The sequence below is a fragment of the Solea senegalensis genome, linkage group LG6, assembly GCF_019176455.1.
Source record: "Solea senegalensis isolate Sse05_10M linkage group LG6, IFAPA_SoseM_1, whole genome shotgun sequence".
Lineage (NCBI taxonomy): Eukaryota > Metazoa > Chordata > Actinopteri > Pleuronectiformes > Soleidae > Solea > Solea senegalensis.
In genome coordinates this window covers 6166331-6186766 of record NC_058026.1, presented here as the reverse complement: position 1 = coordinate 6186766, position 20436 = coordinate 6166331, and the positions used below count along the sequence as shown (strand labels likewise).

At 42.0% G+C, this 20436-nt stretch overlaps 2 protein-coding genes across 3 annotated transcripts; one reads left to right on the top strand and one right to left on the bottom strand.

The window, feature by feature from the left end:
- The first annotated feature begins 660 nt into the window (after positions 1 to 660).
- On the top strand, positions 661 to 8796 carry LOC122771279 (germ cell-specific gene 1-like protein). The gene is made up of 5 exons (XM_044028753.1): positions 661 to 1160; positions 4600 to 4647; positions 5356 to 5508; positions 6230 to 6341; positions 7131 to 8796. The coding sequence occupies exons 1-5, from the start codon at positions 872 to 874 to the stop codon at positions 7423 to 7425; spliced, it is 897 nt and encodes a 298-aa protein (XP_043884688.1). The 5' UTR covers positions 661 to 871; the 3' UTR covers positions 7426 to 8796.
- On the bottom strand, positions 8387 to 19046 carry tmc5 (transmembrane channel like 5). 2 transcript variants are annotated; one of them, XM_044028750.1, is made up of 21 exons: positions 18919 to 19046; positions 18353 to 18505; positions 17597 to 17811; positions 16505 to 16582; positions 15546 to 15662; positions 15305 to 15407; positions 14634 to 14709; positions 14292 to 14552; positions 13886 to 14028; positions 13648 to 13792; positions 13400 to 13552; positions 13074 to 13240; positions 12257 to 12332; positions 12069 to 12166; positions 11901 to 11996; positions 11735 to 11810; positions 11114 to 11247; positions 10799 to 10972; positions 9899 to 9977; positions 9705 to 9797; positions 8387 to 9592 (listed from the first exon to the last, which is right to left on the bottom strand). In XM_044028750.1, the coding sequence occupies exons 2-21, from the start codon at positions 18424 to 18426 to the stop codon at positions 9077 to 9079; spliced, it is 2874 nt and encodes a 957-aa protein (XP_043884685.1). In that variant the 5' UTR covers positions 18427 to 18505; positions 18919 to 19046; the 3' UTR covers positions 8387 to 9076. The 2 variants fall into 2 exon arrangements, with proteins under 2 accessions (XP_043884685.1, XP_043884686.1); XM_044028751.1 differs by lacking the exon at positions 16505 to 16582.
- Between the last annotated feature and the right edge of the window lie 1390 nt (positions 19047 to 20436).

The window sequence follows — 20436 nt, the reverse complement described above, 5'->3', positions numbered from 1 at the left end:
ACGTTTGCTGTGGCCCTTTTTCCCTTTTCTATTATTTTGAAAATCTAAAAGATGAAAATAAAATGTGATTTTGTGTATAATGTAGCATCTGTAACTTCATTTCATCTTCCACTTGCTTAATTGTTCACATTAACAGAAATTTTGACCAGGGGTGCTCAAACTTTTTCACTTAATTATACTCATGTAAAAGCCCAATTAGGGACAAGAGTTGCAAACTAGCAATAGCTATAAACTCTGTATTGTCCCTATTTAAAAACAATTCGATTTTATATTCTATATGCTAAAATGTTTGTTTTTCCCACACATTACTGTGAACTAGGCATCTTGTCTTGTTTGTAATCAAGATTTAAAGGTTTATAAAGGCTAAATAAATGAACTTTTTGGCAGAGTAGTGCTATAATTCACTGAGCTTCCTGTCCTTGATTTCTCTCTTAATAAGTAGTAAGGACTGTGGGTTTTTTTTACCCTCGCACAGGCTGATAATCGCCGTATATCTGATAAATTAAGCGATGGAGGAGGGAGAAAATCTTGAGTCAAGCTGCGAGTGTCAAATCCGTTGACAACGTGACGTCCCATTGGCTGGAGGCTCGTGGGACACCGCGCGCGCGCGCGTGTGTGTGTGTGTTTGTGCGCGCGAGGGGAGGAAGAAAAACGATCTAATGACGGAAATGTGACACTTTGTCACAGAGCTGAGTCTGTGTCTGTTTGTCCGTGCGCACCTTGTGCCAAATGCTGCTGTGTTTGGAGAGCAGCCGCGGCTCGTGCGTCTTTTCTTCCACTGCGCACCCATGAACTTTACGCACCTCCACCACGCGCCGCCGCCACCGCCGCCGCTGCTGCTGCTGCTTCCTCCTGCTGCTCCTCGCGGACCATGAAGACCTCTCGCAGATGTAGGACCCTTCTGTCGGTGAGCCTCAACTTCTTCGCCCTGTTTTTCTCCATCACCGCCTTCATCACCACCTACTGGTGCGTGGGCACGCAGAGAGTCCCCAAGCCCAAGTGCAGCAAACTGCGGACACACCACTGTATAGACTACGGGGTGAACGAGACGGACCCGAACAAAGTGGTTTACAGCTGGGAGACCGGGGACGACCGGTTCCTGTTCCGCCAGTTCCACACCGGCATCTGGTTCTCCTGCGAGGAGAACATCGACGATGAAAGTAAGAGGAGGTGTGTGTGTGTTCATGTATGGGTCTCTTTGTGAGGACCAAATAACTTAAAGTGAGGAGTGAGGACATTTTATGAAAGTGAGGACATTTTGGCTGGTCCTCACGTTGTCACCCCTGAAATTGCTTTTGCGGGTTTAGATTTGGGTAGGGAAAGGGGTTAGGGTTTGGTTTTTAGTTTAGCAGTGGCGTGCACAGACATTTGGGGGGACAGGGAGGCATGTCCAAAGTTGACCTGGGGTCAAAGTATGGCTCAACATTTAATGTTGAAATGTTACAAAATACCAAATGTAATGTAAATGGCACAATATTTTGTAAAGCCAAAATGTGTGGAAAAATGACCATGTCATATTCTACAGACTGAAGAAAACATCTGTTTATCTCACAGATCTGTGCAAATGTCACATAGGAATCATTTTAAACAAGTCTTTCAAATGAAAATGAGAATAATTATCTAGAAAAAAAAGTACCATTCACTCTCAATTTCAGTCAAAATAATCACAATTAGGTATTTATTCAAAAGGGTTCAGACCTCGGCCAAAGGCATGTAGACCTTCATGTAGACCTCCACACATTATTGTTGGATTAAGTGCTGTGTCTTTGAAGAAATGCAAGAAAGCCTTGGTATGTTAACGATGACTGATATCCCAATGAATTGTTGATTTCTTTTAAGGTCTTATATGTCACTGAATATAAACTTGTAACACATATTTTTACACGACCTAATCTGGCAATTAAGATTACCATTGATGACTCAGATTGAAATTATAATCACACCTCTATGATACAAACACATTGGGAACTATAAACCTTTCTTTTTATTTTTCATTCACAGCCAAACGCTGTTGTAAACCTGCAAGACAGAAATAAACAAAACAAAAAATATCCATCTCAAAATAATAATAACAAAAGTAATGACACATTTTGACTCCAACCTATCTTTGTGGGGAATTTTCATCTTGTGTGAAGACATTTTGGCTGCTCCTCACAACTTTAAAGGGCTTTTCGAGGGTTAAGACCTGGTTTAAGGGTAAGATTCGGGTAAGCGTCAGACACTTAGTTGTAATGGTTAAGGTTTGGGTAAAAAACTAGGCGCTGCATTCTGTCCACGTGTCCTCAATAAGGATGCTGGACAAAACCGTGTGTCTGTTGTAGGTTTTGAGGACACATGTGGATTCAACCCTTTCTGCGTGAGGACTTTTTGACCCTGTGAAGCTGCACACAACTGTGTGTGCTTGTTTTGGTCCCCTCCTTCTGACGCGTCGTCTGCGACATGCTCGGCGTACAAGGGTTAAATTGGAAGTGCACTGCGGTGCAGACAACGCAGACTGACTTCCATTCCTAAGGAAACTGCTCCAAAAGTGTTGAGAAGGAAGAAAAAGGAGAACGTAAGAGCAGAACGTTTGCATTTACATCCTCCACATATTTAAATGCTTGTTTTAAAAGCATACGGAAAATCTTTGGAACAACCAAGAATATAGTTTTTTCAATTTTCTTCACTCAGGTGGGCTGACTCATCGAAATGTTCTTCACGATCATCGCACTTGACAGCAGACCGTTTCCTTCTGACGAGCCTGTGACTCACCCTTTAAACACAAACCCTTTATCAAACAACAAACATCCATCAAACTCAAATCTGTCGTTTTCCTCCCTCGAGATTATTTGATCGGCCCTCCATTATTATCAGTCGGCGATAACTTTGCTTATCTGTTGAACAGGCAGTGGCGTGTGGGAGCGTCAGGTGAACGACGGCAAAGATGGCACTCGGTCACGCTCAGATTTTAAGTGTGGCGGCTGTGCAGCACTCGATAGACGCAGAATGTGATGACTTAATATGACAACGCAAGCCAACGGGAGGAGACAAGTGTGACTGGTGTGTGTGTGTGTGTGTGTGTGTAGCAGCACTCGCTCACTCAGGCAAATGGAGAATGAAACAGTTGGACGTTGGAATAAAGATTTAATTACAAGTGAGTTTATGGTGGGGAGGTGGTGAGCCGCATCAATGTTGGAGTCAAAGGTGAGAACAGGCCAGATTAGTCCATCACAGTGACTTGATCAGGATTTCCCACAACTATAACTTAATAAAACTTGAATAGTATTTATATTGTACATTTATACATAACCCGCCACACTTTGAGATTAGTCAAGAGGGGAATTTGCGAGCACATGTTTATCTCATCAAGTGGCTGTACGATGGAGGGGGTGAGGGGAGAGTGGGGGTGAGACAGCTTGAGTTAATAAGGATTATGTAACCGGGGCCTTGATGAGTTTTTCCTCAAAACAGCTGTTGCCACCCTCCTTCTGTACCTGATTAAAGTGCTCCACTTGCAACAAATCCAGCGACGCACTCCGCACGACAGATGACAGCGAGACAAACATCGCATCTGCATCTGAACGCGCCGGCCGTGTCAAGTTTTTTCTATCACTGTTTGTTAAATTGCCACACGTCACAGTGTGTGTTCGAGTGCTCTTACTTTTATGCCACACATTTTTTGTTGAATCGCCACAATTTGGAGTGTGTGCGCTCGTGTAATTCAGTAGGACGAGAAACTGATGTTGGGCACGTTTGAGCAGCAGAAAACATCTGCTGACACTGAATCAGGAGCCTCTGAAAGCTGCATTTATTATACACACACTCTCTAGTGTGTCACATCTGTCGCTGAAACACTGCTAGCATCACTTCCCCTCACCAAGGTTATTATAGTTAACGAAAACTATTGAAATAAACTAAATATACTACTGAAATTGTAGTGAAAAGTTGCTTAGTTTCCATCTTTGTAAATTAATTTCATACATATAGTACATATAGTTTCCACACTTGCCAATATAACCAACAGAGGCCGACAGAGGCTTGTTTGCGTGAATGGGGTGAAGTCTCTGATCAGGCAATTTTGAAAGGTTGTTTTTGAGACACAATACTTACTTTTTGAATCTTGTACCTGGCAAATACTCCATATTACAAAAAAACAACAAAACACTGCGATACTGAGACACACAGAGAGAGACATGTGGAGCTGATGGTGTGAATGTCGTGTTCTAATGTTTGTTTTATTTCTTCAATGTCGTATTTTTAAATGCATGAATAAGAAGAAGGGGCTCAAAAGGAGACAAGGGAAGGAAAGAGAGGAAGAGAAAAAGCTGTCTGAGCTGTGAAACACACCTGGTCACATTCTGGGATTTAAAGCCAGATTGTAGGAACTGGACTAAAGTCTGTATCAGTATCAAGACTGAGAGCATTTCTTCACTCAGTTTTTTCCCTCTGACCCTTTTGAACCTTTGACATCTTATTCCTCTGAGCCTTTCTGCCAACACATGGCTCCCTTATTTCTGACAAGGCCACAAAGAGGCGCAATCACCACTGCTGATTCTGTGCTAAGTGAATTTATTATCATTTTTATTATTATTATTATTATTTGTTTTTTGTGTACTGTAGGTGAGCGATGCCGCAGTTTCATCGATTTGGCCCCGGCATCAGAGAAAGGTGAGTGTGCACTGCTTCTCATCATGTGGTTTGTGTCCCACACAGGACTCATGTGGAGCTTTTAGTGTTTTTGTGCGTTTATTGTTCAGATGGAAGTTAGTGATTAGACACTTTTCCCTTCACTAAGTGAATCTTTTAACTAAATATTCATATTAAATAAATCATTAATAACTGTCAGCTATTGGCTGCTCTCATTTTTAAAGATTTGGACTATACAACAACCAATAAAGGACAACCTCAAAATAATCTATCACCCTTTTTCCATTCATGAAATCATTATTGATGAAGACACTAACTCTTAAGAGTAACCAAAACAGTGAAGTCTCTCTCAGTTCCGGAATGATCCACTCAATATGAAGCCATGGAGACACAGAAGAAGCCGCATACGCTGGGTTTTAAGTGACAGGATTTTCAGCTGTGATGATGGCTCTTTCCTTTCTGTAAAAGACTTGCTTCCCAGCAATCTGAATAACAAGAAGGCAGGAGAGGAAGAGATTATTTGATGTAGTCATATTACATTTAGTTTGATTCACTGGGAAACTGAATCGGTTTTGGGGGGGGAAAAACCTGAGAGCTCAGCTGAAACCCAATCTTCTTCCTGTTGGAAATGTTCCCATCAGCTGATATTATAGCTACACAAGGAACAAGTCTGTAAAATAGGTGAATGTAATGCAGCTGTGTGTGTGTGTGTGTGTGTGTGGTCTACAGGGATGCTGTGGCTCTCTCTGGTTTCTGAGATGTTGTACATCGTTCTGCTGGTGGTCGGCTTCAGCCTCATGTGTCTAGAGCTGGTTCACTCCAGCAACGTCATCGACGGACTCAAGCTCAATGCCTTCGCTGCCGTCTTCACTGTGCTTTCAGGTGCTCTGATTTTGATTTGCCACTCTGTTAAGGATTAAAGACATAATAGCTTACAACGGCAGTCTGGTAAAAGTAGAAGTTCACATCCTATCGAACGATACCAGCTGGCAATCACACAGGTGTCCACTCATGCACTGTGCGTCATGCTTTACGTCCGTTTTCCTCTAAAAGGAAACTCAATTTGCAAAATTGACATCATTTTCTGTTAAAGAAAACCTGAAACTAGCGAAGAAAGCTCATTTTCCCATAGACCTTCATTCATTTTGAAACCAGCAGTATTGCCCCCCCCTGGTGGTTGTTCAATAAATTGTTACTTCCTGGTTAGATTCGCCCTGCAAACTAAAAAGTATGTCCACTTTTTATGTATGTTCTAGGATCCCACTGCATGATAAGAGTATCATGTGCTTTTGGAGGGTAAAGTGAGCTGCGTCTCAATCTGTCTCAACCCACTGAGCACATTTCCTGTATTTCTTTGTTTTTGTTTGTTGTTTTTTGTCCCTTTGGCAAATCATAAGGAGAAGACATTCCATTGCAGATGAGATAAAAGCACAGTGTCAGTGAAATGATCTAATTGGCATAAACACAAATGAGAGATTGAGGGCTGTGACGTGGGATCAAATCATTTCAGTGTTTACATTTGCATTTCATTCTGCAGAATTCTCTGGCACCAGTATGTCACAGCGTGAGCTTCAATACCCCGACACTGTCTTTATTATTTCAGGTCTTCTCGGCATGGTGGCTCATGTGATGTACACACAGGTCTTTCAGGTCACCGTCAGTCTTGGTCCACCCGACTGGAGGCCCTACAACTGGGACTACGGCTGGTCCTTCTGGTAAGACACACCTCAAACGTCATTGTTAGAGAGCCTTATGAATAAAATATGGGGGGAATTCTATGTATTCTGCATGCAGCGGTCCCAAATAGTAGCTTCTGCTCTCACCTCTCCTCAGCATCACTGTCTCTAATGAAAAAAGCCCAAAGCTCTCATGTTATGGCTGGATTAGGCTTTGGTGTCCAAAGCCCCAGTGCAGACGTAATTGGTGTTGCATAAGGGGATAATATTTCACTCCTTCACAATATGCTCAGTGTGCTAAAGATTCATCCTAGAGGCTAAACAATCCTTAACCTTTTGTTGGCATTAACTGACCCGCGTGGACAAACATGGTGATTTGATTGTCTGATCTCACACGTGGACCGTCATGTCATGTCAAAATGTCAAGGCAATAACGTCAGAAAGCAATTTGGATTTAGATGCTATTATTATTGTCATTATTATTATTATTCTTGTTGTTATTAGACTGTATTCATTCCATTGGGACATTTAAGTATCCAGCGGTCCAGAACCATAAAAGGAAAAAAACAGTGAATGACATAAGATGTATTAAAATCTGTGTGTTCTTGTATGGTATCTTTGTGAGGACAGAAAAACTTGTAAACCTAAGGGAGTGAGGACTGTTCCTTACATGCTATCACCCCTTAATAGAGAGCTAGATAGATAGATAGATAGATAGATAGATAGATAGATAGATAGATAGATAGATAGATAGATAGATAGATAGATAGATAGATATTTCACAGGATTCAACAGCATGTGCTAATATGTTTGTTTTTTTCACATCAGCATGGCCTGGGCGTCTTTCACGTGTTGTATGGGCGCGTCCGTCACCACCCTCAACTCCTACACGAAGACCGTCATCGAGTTCAGGCACAAGCGCAAGACCTTTGAGCAAAGCATCCGGGAGGAGCACGCAAGGGAAGCCTTCGGATATTTCCGAGAACGCTCGGTGCACTCCGTGTCTAAATCTGTGGAGGTTTATCCGAGTCAGACAATGAAGAGTGGCAGGAAAACTCCCATACCCGCTGACTCACTGGACCTGAGTGACATTGCGGGATCCTTAGGGGAAGAACAGTGCTGAGTGAGACCGGGGCAGCATGTGGTGGCGTTTGATTCAAGTGTGGAAGCTTGATGGATGGATAGATGGATGGAGGTGTTGTTGTCGTTCCTCTATACACGGGAAGTTTGCCTCATGGGATCATAAGCTCCATCTGAAACATTTCTTCCCTGCCTTAATTTGAATAAATCGCAGAGATTGATGTCAGTCAAGGTTAAAGTTGGAAGAAGGGACATGATCTGTTCTTTATGGTGTGTTTTCTTCTGTTTGTGTTAGCTACCACAGTGTAAAATCATTTTGAGGGTCTTATTAGCCTTACTAAATGTGTTACAGTTGATCAATAATTGAATCCGGATGAGTTTTCTAACGACATTTCAGCTGCCGGTCATTAAATGTGAAATAGAGCACAAATACTTACAGTAAATGACGTGCCAAGATACAGTATCTACAGCAAAGGCTGCAAGTATTTAGACCGTTACAGTTTCATTCAAATAGTGAACAGTGAACCTCACCTTTAATCTGAGTAAATGTATGTAATTTAATATCAAGTAAGAGTGTGGGAGACGTCCAAAACCCAGGGATCAAAGGTGATTGGAAACTTTCCATCCAAATGTTTCTTCTTGTGGAGCCAAAAAGCTGTTCATCACTGAATGATGAATGAGTCACCTGACTTTTATTTGATGGAGTGGATTTTAAATTGCTGCAGACCAATTGGCATCAGCTGAAGAAGGCTAGAGATGATTTTTTATTTTTATTTTTTTGACATTTAGGCTCTAATGCACTTTAAAGGCTTAATCTCCAACTACATCCATCAATGAACAGTAAGATGTCAGTGTCCTGATACTTCTGGCCTTGACTGTAAAGTGTAAATAGGCTGTGGTGTGTTATTTTAGTCTTCGATGTTCACATCAATTTCTTTATGAGCACTGTAACAAAGGCCATGATGTTCCTGCTTTGATCAGAGGAAAATAAATACTCAATGCCATCAAAGTTACTTAATATATTTAGCAAAAAAGGGATTTTTCATACAACAGAAGAAATGGTGACCAATAATAAAGTTTGAGAATACAATCACTGCGTGTTCAACGTAAAATCTGATCTTTGTTGTTGCATTAATGACCCACTAGAGGACAGCGTTGTACACTCACTCACTCCTACAGTCAGTTAACCTCTGCATGTTTTTGGACTGAAAGGTCCTTATCCAGACCTGGGTCTTTTTGCTGCAAGGCAACAGGTCTATCCACTGTTCCACCAGTTGTCCACATGGTGGTGTCTGTACAGTTTTGCATTTTTGTTATTTCTGGTGTGCTGTGATGTCAGTATTATAGAATAATATTAATTATTACAATGCAATATGTGATGATACTGATGAATAAACTTTTATTTTGTACCAGGTGATAATCTACACTTTATATATATATGCAATGTTAACAGTTTATGTTTCAGAAATGGCACAAGGTCATTATTAATATATCATGGTGCTTAATTACACTATTAAAATATACAGAATGTTTGTTTTAAACAAAAAAGAAAAAAAAAGAGGTGACCTGCACGCTCTCATGTACTTGCATTTCTGGAGAAATTACAACTTGATGAGACTGATTTCAGTCGTCTTTTCTGTCATCGCTTTCTGTCCCTGTCTCCACGGCGACATGAGTTCAGACCTGCTTGTTGTTCAGTAGCCATCGTCAAACTCGTTCTGGGCCTGCTGCCGCGCCAACATGGCCTGAATGAGTGCGCTGGAGCCCGCGGGGACTGGGTTTTGTGGGTGAGCGGGGACCCACTGAGTCCTGTCCTCGTCCTCAGCTCTCTGTCTGGCCTGCATCACCAGCATGACGGCGCTGGACGTGTTGGCAGCGTTTTCGTGATAATCGGCCGCACCGTTGTGTTCATCCCACGCCTCAACCTCCGCCCTCTGTCTCGCTTGTGAGGCCTGTGTGAAGGCACTGGGGGATGAAAAGTCTGTATCCGACATGTGCGTGTCTTCCTCCTGGTCCTCAGCTCTCTGACGGGCCATCATGGCCTGCACTAGGGCACTGGACGTGGAGATATCGGAGGGAACTGGCACGCCGCCATTGCCTCGTCTTCCCTCCTCGTCTTCGAGTTGCTGGCGAGCAAACAGAGCCTGCAGCATGGCATTTGAGGTGGACTGACCACCTGCGGACACGTTACCTGAACGTTGTTTGGTGTGCTGCAAAGGGCAAGAGAAAATATTCAGCCAGGCTGATGACCTATTATCTCAAAGTTAAGGGCACTTAAGGTTAAGGGCACTTATGTAAGATCAAGCCAACGTCTCAACAGACCTTTTTTGGAGTCTTCTGTTTGAGTATTTTATTTGGCCGAGATTTCTGGAGGTTCTGGAGCTTTTCTAACAAGAAGGCCTTGTCTTTCCCCTCCTGGCAAGTCAAGGAATTGTCAAAGTGAAAGAAAACTTAATTAAATTTTTATTTTAAAAAAGAAAAGAGAAACTCAATAAATGATTATTTCTAATACTCACATTGACAATCTGCTGCTTCAGTAGAACGATGAGCTGCTTGCGGCCTTGAATCACTTGCCAGAACATGTATATGACGACGCTGAGCAAAACAAACATGACCGTCGTCAGTTGACATAACGATGATGCAAAGATGAACACACACACACACACACACTCACGTGTTCTCTGTCGCTCTGTGTGACTGCTTGGTACAGTACAGAGTTTTCATAACGATGATAGATGAACACACACACACACACACACACTCACGTGTTCTCTGTCGCTCTGTGTGACTGCTTGGTACAGTACAGAGTTTTCCTAGTGCTATGTTGCGTATTAAATTTGCATGATTTTGATTCACTGATGCACCAACTACTTCATTTCCTCACAAGCCTGCTCTTAACTTGATCTAAACATAAAAGCGTGACCAGCTACTATAAACACACTATAAACACACTCATTCACTGTTCATTTCATTCAGAATTGAAATTACTTAGGCAATTATGACTATTTAAATACCCAATAATAAATATATCAGAATTATTTCTTTCTCTCTCCAACCGTAAGGCAAGGCAGTTTTATTTATAGAGCGGATTAAGTTTAAAAACAACACATTTAAGAACAACACGCAGACAAAGCTGTAGAAAAATCAATAAAATGTTCAAAATTACAATTCGTTACAAAAGTTAAAAAAAAAAAGTGTTAAAAGATGAATAAACGTAACAATTTGTGAATAAATAAGTTCGAAATAGGATTAAGTTAAAGAAAATATATGAATAAAGATGTTTAAAAAGAATGTCTTGAAGATATATATAAACTAAATGTAAAAAAATCTGCTTCGCTTTGCTTATACACATAAAAATAGGTGAAAACGTGATTTACGGTTGAGCACAGAACACTGCAGTTGCACTTTGTACTCACAGGACGATGAGTACGAGCATAAAATAGAATAATTCACTCTCAATGACGTGTTGGTAAATCCACACGACCCACACAGAACCAGGTTTCGCCGCCAGCTCAGCGATCCACACCTCAACCACAATGAAGGTGTTGCTGAGACCCCGGAAAGGACCACAATGCTTTGAGGGCGTGAGTCTGCAGATCAGGACAAGAGGGACAAAACAGGGAATAGTGTGTACTGGTCAGACTGCAGCTCGTATGGATGTATCCTTGCAATTTACATCTTTCTGACTCTTTCTACTTTCGTATTTCTCAAAACAGGCCGCGTCCTCATACCTCCAGGCGGTGAACGCGACCATGGACACGGCTCCCACAAAGAAAGGGAAGAAGAGGAGGGCGATGAAAGTTGTTTGCATCTGAGCTGCCCTTCCTGTTCGCCGCGGAGGCTGGCAGTTGTGAGTCAGACTGACCTGAGGAGGGGAGTGCAGAGAGAACATGAACAAACCATTTTATAAAGCATTATCCCTGAAATAAGTCAGTACATTTTTAGCCAACTGGTCTTTTCTCTTCTTTTGTTCCTCCGTAAAAGAAAACATGAGAATCTCAATAGCGTCGCTCCAAAGGTCGTTCATGAAACATTCAGCAACACCGGATCAGACCTGGGTCAAATTACCAGTCACTCTATTGAAGCCATGTACTTTTTCCAGGGATGATTGATGGCGGTCAGGCCTCCCGCAGCACAGTGCTGGCAACAGCTTTAATTAACATCAATCCAAAAAAATCCTGCCTGTCTTTTCCACATAATAAAGCACACACTGAATATATTGAAAGGATTTAATTAATTATTGACCCAGGTGCACCAACGTAACGTGAGCCGTTAATGGAGAGCAGAGCTGTTGGGGGCCAGAGACGGCTTTGTTTCATGTCATCGAGGCAGTTCACTTTACGTGGGTTTACCTTCTTAAGGTAAAACAAGATGAAGAATTTGAGAATCTGGATGGCAGGCAGCAGGGGAGAGAAGTAGATCCCGATCCTGTGTAGACCAAATAAAAGCGGCAACAACTTTTATTATGAAATTAGGACTTTGACCCACTCTGATTGTGGTTTAACGTCTTGCTCTTACCAGGCTAGAGTCTGTGCGTAGATAAGTTCAAGGACGTTTCTGGCTATGTCGAACTCTGGAACCCCAAGACGTGGTAATAACGTCGTCCCAAGTACTCTGTCAAAGACAAAAATATGAATGAATACAGTTGATATCTGTAGTCCACAATGAGAATGAAACGTTCCTTACTTGCTGAGAAACTCTCCAAAGAAGGATCCCAACATCAGAAAAAGGAAGTCAAAAATGACCAGACGGTACAAAGACTGCCCCACGACTGACTCCCAACACTGCACGGAAAACACAGCGGTGAAACATCCACTGCATGTTAACTATAAAACAAGACATAATAATGTGGTATTATTAAGTGTCAAATGTACCGAAAACTTCTCAGGCACCACATTCATCCAGTAGTAACACAAGACGCCCAGAATGGAACCTCTGAGCAAGACATTTCTGTGCGTGAGGAGAGAGAAGGAGTGGTTAGTGAGTGCTTAGGACCACGCTGGCCACCGTAGCATGCATACAGTCTGAAAATGTTACCAAGCAAAAGAAATGAATATCTACACATCTTCTGTTTAACTAATACAAAGATGTGTTATAATCCAGGAAATAGTCTGGAACGGTCTCAATAGTGTCATCTCAGCTCTCTATCACTTCAACCCCATATTTCTCAATCCTCTTCATAGAATCAGTCTTGTCATCTAGTCTTTTATCAACTTCACAACTCTGGATACATGTATTTCATACTGTTTTAGCGTTTATTTAGAGTTTATTGTATCTGTTCATCTGTAATGCAGATGGAAATTAGGCTGTGGCTAAATCTTTCCTCTTACTGGGGTGAATGTACACTATATGGACAAAAGTAGGCAGACACCTGACCATGACACCAACGGGGCCTGTAATGACATTGTCGGTCCCCTTTTGCAGCTATAACAACTTCCACTCTTCTTTAAAGTGTTACTGTGGCAGTTTGTGCCCATTCATTCTGTAGAGGATTTGGTGATGTTGGACGAGAAGGTGCACTCGTCCTTTTGGAAAGAGAAAATGACTTTCCACCAAGACTGTTTGTGCGACATGTCTCGGTATGCTGAAGCGTAAAGAAGGTCATTCATTGGAGATAAGGGGCCCGAGCCCAAAGCCTGATTGAAACACCTGAATTCAGGTGTGGCCAAAGACTTATATCCGCCGTCTAACCTGACCACTAGAGCGTAGACTTGTTTCCGCTGGCTGGAGTAGAGCTCAAACTTGTTGAAGAGGGAGTAAAAGAGCGGGATGACCAGGTTCATCAGAGACACCACGAAGGGAAGCAGGAGAGTCTCGGCCTCCTGAAGCAGAGTCCAGCTGGGAGCATCAGTTGTCCGCTGCAAAGAAGGAAACCGGTGATGGAGGTGACTTCACTAAGTTTATTACCCTGATGTGGATTTTAAAGGCCAAACACATGACTGTGCCATAAAGTATGAGACAACAAACTACACTTTATCTCAACAATAAGACTAATTATTGAATCCACGTGTGCCCACCTGCTCTTCATACTGGCAGAGGTAGAAGATGCTGGCCCCACAGCCGACAGCTAAGCCAGTGGAGAGGAGCCAGGAACCCAGATACACTCCAAACTGCTTGAGTTTTACAGAGAGGGTGAGCCGCTCCCTCTGGGCCTTCTCTGACAGAGACTCCTGGAAGATAACAAGAGGGCGAATGCGGTGATGAAAATGAATGAGTCTGAGAGCTCATTGTCTACGTATCCACTTTGAAGTGCAGTGACAGTCACCTGGAGTTGGACACGGAGGTTGTTCTTGCGCTGCCTCACCGCTCTCTCGTTGGTTACACTAAAATCCCAGCTGCACAGGAGTTGCCATGCACCACTTGAGGCGGGAGCTGCTAGTACATAATTAGTCTGAAATGAGCTTGCCATGCTGCATGAGGACAAACAAAGACACATGCATTCAGATACATGCGCTCAACCGGAGCTTTTTCCAGAGGTAAGACATTCCGACGTTTCGCCTGACCTGTAAAGAAGTGCCACTCCACACAGCACCATGTAGAGTGTGATGGTGAAGAAATAGGCCAGCTGCATGTTATAGTCCACCAGACCCACGAGGATTTTATTGCTGTAGCCGCCATAGTACATGACAGTATATCTGAAGTAACCCTGGAAAAATGGAACAAGGAATCTTACAGGTCCAGGGAGGAAAATTGTGGAAAATATATGCGGTATTATTCTCATTTGACAGAAATTGAAGATATATTTATATCAGGAGCCGGGTCGGAAAAGCTGATGAAAAAGAAAATGTCCAGTGAGCAGCATTTCTCTGGGTCAGAGTACAATCTTACACTTTTTACAACCCAGGTAAGGTATGCAGAGGCTCATAAACTATATATAAAAACAATGGTTTTGTAAGAGTCTTCACTTACAGCTCCAGTCAGTAGCTCCAGTCCCCTGAAGCTCACATTAGGAGGGATGTTGGGTGTGGGGTCATAAACGAGCAGCGGGATGGTGATAAAGCCAAAGTTAACGAGGAAGGAGAAGATGTTGAACATGAGCAGCCACTTGAGGAACACGAAATACGAGAGGACACTGGTGCCAAACTTGCCACCGATCTCTTTCATGATGCCGTGCCACAGTTGCAGCGTCTGCCTGGCTGACCTCACACTGTAGCCACACCTGCGGAAGAACTGAGAGCACAGCCTGTGACACATTTGACAAAGACCCGTGGGTTATGAATATGCCGCTTTCATGACTGATAAATCGCTCACCAGCGAGACATTTTCAGAGAAATCTGCTAAGTGTGCATTCTTCCGAGATTTCTTGGCAGACTTGAGGACTTGGCTCCTATAAAATTGACAAAAAAACCCAAACTAAAACAGTAGTGCGTGACATTTAAATAAATAAATAAATAAATGACTGTAACATTCATCGTCAAATGGGTTTACACGACACTTATGAGCTCGTGTCTCTCGGCAACATTCCTGCACAGCAAAGTGATTCGATTTATGTCGAGACAGACGGAGGCAACAGCGACACTGAGGTAGTGAAGCGAGACAGCAACAAACAGGTCGGAGTATGACTGAAAACACAGCAGTGTGGCCGAATAAATGCTCCGTGGTCCCACTCGCCCGTGCGCTGCTCATTCGGGTCTGATAGTATTGCTTGACAGAGCCTGTTTTCGGATGAAGTCGCAGTATAAAGCATGTCAAAATAACAACCACGCTGACACGATGCTGCGGTCAGCACTGACCGTGCTTTCGTTTTAAATGAATCGATCATTTTTTGTTTAAAGAACACCGTGTCCATGTGTTAAGATATATAACTCTTCCTCTTGTGATCCATTGCAACATGACTTTTCCAGCGGGGCAAGAGAGTAATGTTTAACTCGAATGACACCGACAAGGAAGTCCATTATCTTTAACTGGAAGCGATTCCTCACCTGATGTGTTTCTTTTCTGCAAAGCTCGTTGGAAGAGACCGGATCGCGTGGATTCGGTCTCGTGTCGACAGGGCAACAAGCTCCTTGACTTGGTTTTGTTCCTCTGTGACCAACAAGACAACAAGACAACAAGACAACAAAGACAACAAGACAAGTCCTATTAACTTAACATGCAACAACACCCGTCCAGATTACAGATCAAGTGTCACACTGCAGGAATGGACCCGTCACAGCCACTTACCATTTTCCATCTCATTCCTGATGGCATCCTCGGTGAACGCGAGACGGGCAGGATCAGCATCGGGAAACATGCTCATGCTTCTCATCGTCATCCCCCTCCATCTCATTGTCATGTTAGCTGGATTGATCAAAAGACTGTTTGAGGGTGTTAAATGGTGGATAGAAACACAAGAAATGAACACTAACCCACACTTTTCTTTGTAAACCTCAAATGATTTTTGTTTCAATGACAAGGCATTTGTTTAAATTCACAGGTGCATTTATATTCTGCCAAGACCTTGTAGTGATGACAGAGCTGCTGTGTTAAAAGTCTCTGTGGACTCTGTGGTGGTCAGTCCTTGTCTGGAAATGACGTCCCACGCTCCCTGAAGCACTACTGCGATGACATCATCTTGGAACCTGGTCGTTCAGTATATTTTGGAAGTCAGCTGACCTCGGTTTTTGGCACCTACTGTTGCTGAACGTGGGCCGGACTAGAGTGCTATTGTGAGTGCTATTAACTAAAACCTGAGATGCTGACGTCACCATCAAACTAAAAGGGACGACTGAGGCAAAAGTCTGCAAAAAACAGTTGTGTCATGACATGACTGGGTCTATATCCAAACTAGTGGCTCTGAGAGTCATTTCTTTTTACTGATGTTTACACACAAACCTTTGATTGTGTCCTATCAGCTTAAGATAACATTGAACGCCGCCATTCTCTTCCCTCTGTGTTATTTTCTTGGTCAGTCCTCTTGTTTTCTTTGTCATTTCCTCTAATAATTAACACATTTACTGATTGATTGTCACAGTCAACAACAGGTCGGCACAGATGCGTCACATTTGCTGCATTTAAAAATCCTTGTGCTGGGAAGTCTTTTACCACGTTGTGTGTACACAGCAAAGCCATGGCAACCGCATGGGTGATTACAGTAATGATAAATAAGCCGCACATTAGACACAGATCAGTTAGAGCATTACCTGAAATTGAAGACGGAAGTTGACCTATTCGCGATCGATCGTACTGAGAGTCAGGGTTGATTTGAAATGCACTGTGATCTGAAGAATAAGAGTCAGAGACAGAGAGCATCAACAGAAGTGTCGCTTAGCAACACCTGAAGGCATGTGCCATACACGACTGAAACTGTGGAGACAATGCTGCTTTTTTTTTTTTTTAGCCGACAGCAAAGACCAGTGTGTAAGAACTAGTGACATCTAATGGTGAGATGCAGATTGCAACAGGACAAGAAAACAACGTTTTCTGAAATGCAAAAGTGAGTGGGAAAATCTCAAAAACGCCACCCTTACACAACGTCACACCTCTCTCTCGCTCTCTCTAGCGCATGCATTTGCTTCTTTTGTTTAGAGATTGTTTGGTCTATACGTTTTAAGATAAGTATTGTTTTCTTGGGTCATTCTGTCTAACTTTCTGTGATTTTATTACTTATTCAAATAAAGCTTTATTTAAAAAGAAGTTTGTACACCGTGTGTGCATGCTCAACGCCTTCCTCTCCGCTTTTGGTGTGTAGTAGCGCTACAGTGCCACATACAGGCCTGGAACGCGTACTACAGCGTATCGAGTTGTTTTGTTTTGGTGTGTGGATGAAGACGTTTCCTGACACTTTTTCAAAACAACAACGAAAAAGACTGTTTCACGATTCCTTCTGTTTCCATGTGGATAGAGCATTAGCTCACTCCTCCCATTCCCAGCCAATCAGGGAACTACGGTGGCCTTCAAATGCCAGAAAAAGATGTCTAGTGTAGAAACACCATGAAGCAAGATGGCGGACTCCTTCATGTAAAAGACTTTTTTAAGGCTACAATATTAATACACTGGACCTTTAAGAAACAATAAATTTTGTTTTAGTTATAAATGAAAAAAGAAAAGCAAATTAATATATTTTGATGCAGTATTTGCACTTTCAACAGCTGCTCCCATCTCAGTTGGTCAATTAATACATTTCCAATTGTTCATTCACAATTTGTTTCCTCATGTTTACTATATTCACACTACATATCTATCTATATTTTCAGATTGTGCTTCGTTTATTGATATGATATGCAAACACTCACTGCGATCATGATGCCGGGTTGAGATGAGGCCCATGGGGATGCTTTCTCTCCCCCTTTGGCTCTCCTCCTCCCAGCCTCCCCAGGGCATTCTCGCTAAAGAATCATCCCCACCGGTCGTCCGACCCACGGAGCCGTTATGTGTCTCTGCTCCGCTACCCTGCCAGGAGGGGGCTTCCCTGGCATAAGGGTTGGTGTGGTTGTTTTTGCGAGGATACCTAGAGGCCACATGGAGTAAAAAAACAGACAGTATGCACCATTTGTGATGTGGAACTTCAAGTTTCATGAATGTGTAATCAAGTGTCACAGATATGACCGCAAATGCTGCTAATGTGGGTACTTAGAGATATACTATCCTACAAGGAAGAGTAGGATTATTTTCTTTTTGAGAGTAAACATCAGAGACTAATGCTCTAATCTAAATTTGTTTCTGAAGTGAACTGAAAATGTTGTTCTCGGCACCCTTCAGACCCTGCAATTTTCCATGAGATTAAAACTGGTTCAAACTGTCCTGCAGTCTTGGAAAAAGCCAAGATAAATAATGTATCCACTCTGCTGCCTGCACCTGGAGGAAATCCTGTTGGCTCTTTCATAGCACAGTAGTGTTTGCCCTCCGATTTAAACTTCAAACAGTTCACAGCACCCAGTCAAACACACTATTTGAGTATTAAATATCAACATTTCTTGGGAGAGAATTGATGTACTCATACAGAGATCTTGAGCCCAAAAGAAGAAAAAGAAAAACCCACGACCACAAACCTTTTATCAATTTCCAGAGTTTCGTTGTCATGGTAAGCAGGGTTGAAAAATCCACCGTTGCTGTAACTTGTCATGAGATGCTTCAAATGGATTTCACTGCAGACAGTCCTCCAGCTCACTCTGTCACAGGCGCTCGCTCTTCAACTGACGAATCTATACGTCGTCCAGGCGTGAAAATAATGTGTCATGATGAGGACGAGAACGGCATTTGTCTTAAAAGTGAACATTAATGTAACAGTGTCAATAAAAAGCATCGCATGTTGAGGCTGAGTGAGTCTCTCTGTGCTCAGACTGACAGCTACATTGTCGGGGGGGTAATTTAATCTCTGGTTTCCAGCCTCATCAGTTCATCATTAATTCATTCAGTAGGTTTAGTTTCGTATCATAGCTTTAGGGTTCTCACACAGGCCCACTGAATCAAAAATGGATAGAAAACCACACAGAACAATAGAAGTTAGCAGGAAACAAAACTATGAAGTGAGGACTGCCAGTATTTGAGATGAAATGTAGGTTAAAGGTTAAATAAATAACAAAAAAAAAGTCCCGTTCCAGTAAATCCTGCTTACCTGATATAGATGTAGATCCTGAATATATTCAGAACAGATGTAAAACAACAAATCCTCCCAACTGTGAATCAGACCTACACTCACAGAGACAGAGAACTGTGTGACTACCAGGAAGTGTGCGCTAAACCATAAAGGTAAAAGTCCACTGCTTCTGACTTCCCCAGGTGTATCTCATGTGAACTCTGACTAGAATAATGAAATCCCCAGGGCTAAACTTTAATTGCCTTTAATCTTATAAGGATTTAAGGGTCATTGTATCCACACTGAATCTAATGTAACAGGTGTTTACTCTTGTCTCCAGGTTAAGAAACAAATAATCTGTACATTGCCAAGAGCTTATAAATAAATCAGTTAAAAAAGTAATATCTTTTGATTCCGTCCCCTCCTGTATTGTACATTTAAGACTACACTGTGTGGGAGGTTTAGTTTATTGTTTTTAAGAAAGCATAAAAAGACCATGTCATCTTTGGTCCTGAGGGAGGTTTCTTTAATCTGACAAATTAACCCCAAAAATATCATCAGGATATTCTCAAAGTTAATGTTTTGTAGATAAACTGTGTTACTTGAACTGGGGCATGAAGAAAGTGATGTGGTGATTTCTGCCTAACACATTTATAGAGGTCTTATTCTAAGGCTGTGAAAGCAAAACAATCTTTATTTTTAGAAGATTATACCTCGTACAAACCGCCAATAAACCCTCCTACATGTTAGATGCCGGGCCTTTAAAGAACATTTAAAGACATTGAAGTTTTCAGATATAAATTCCCTACAGTAAAATGTATTTTTTTAAAAGTAGGATTGCATGTCCAGCAGATGGCAGCGTTGCGCCACAAATTGCAAGGCTGTGAAAAGCCAGAACTGAAAAAATAAACAGCGACAGTCTTGTACAGAGAACCTAACAGGGATACTTAAAGTACAAGTACGTTACCAGAAAATGGCTTCTTTACAATATTACCTAAGTAAAAGTTGTAAAAGTGCATGACATTTACGGCACTTAAGTATCAAAAGTCAAGTTTTTGAAGTAAAAGTATTTTTTAAAAAAAGTGAGGCATCAGGATTGAGGCATGGTTTTCTTTTAACTGGCTGTGGGTTCAATTCCTGGCTCTGCTCGTCTGTGTGTCCTTGAGCAAGACACTCAACCCCACGTTGAAGCACGTGAATGACTGGAAAAAAAAAACACACAGTAGTGTTAAGCAGCTCATCAACACTAGAAAAGCTCTCTATAAATACAGACCATAATACCAACTGTTCGTCTTCTGATTTGATTTGGTAGTAACGAGTAACAAAGACAGTTATAAATGTAATGGAGTAAAAGTTAAAGTTGCTCGAAAAATAAATAATAAACATAAAGTACTGATATGTGAATCTTCTCCTAAAGTGTTTGTATTGTGTTACATTACAATACTGATTTATTCAAAATGTGCATTATTTTTGTTTTGTAAATACGTTTCCACAATCCTCACTGTGGCTCGGATCTTTGATTAGTCGTTTTATTGTGTAAAAATGCACATTTTAATA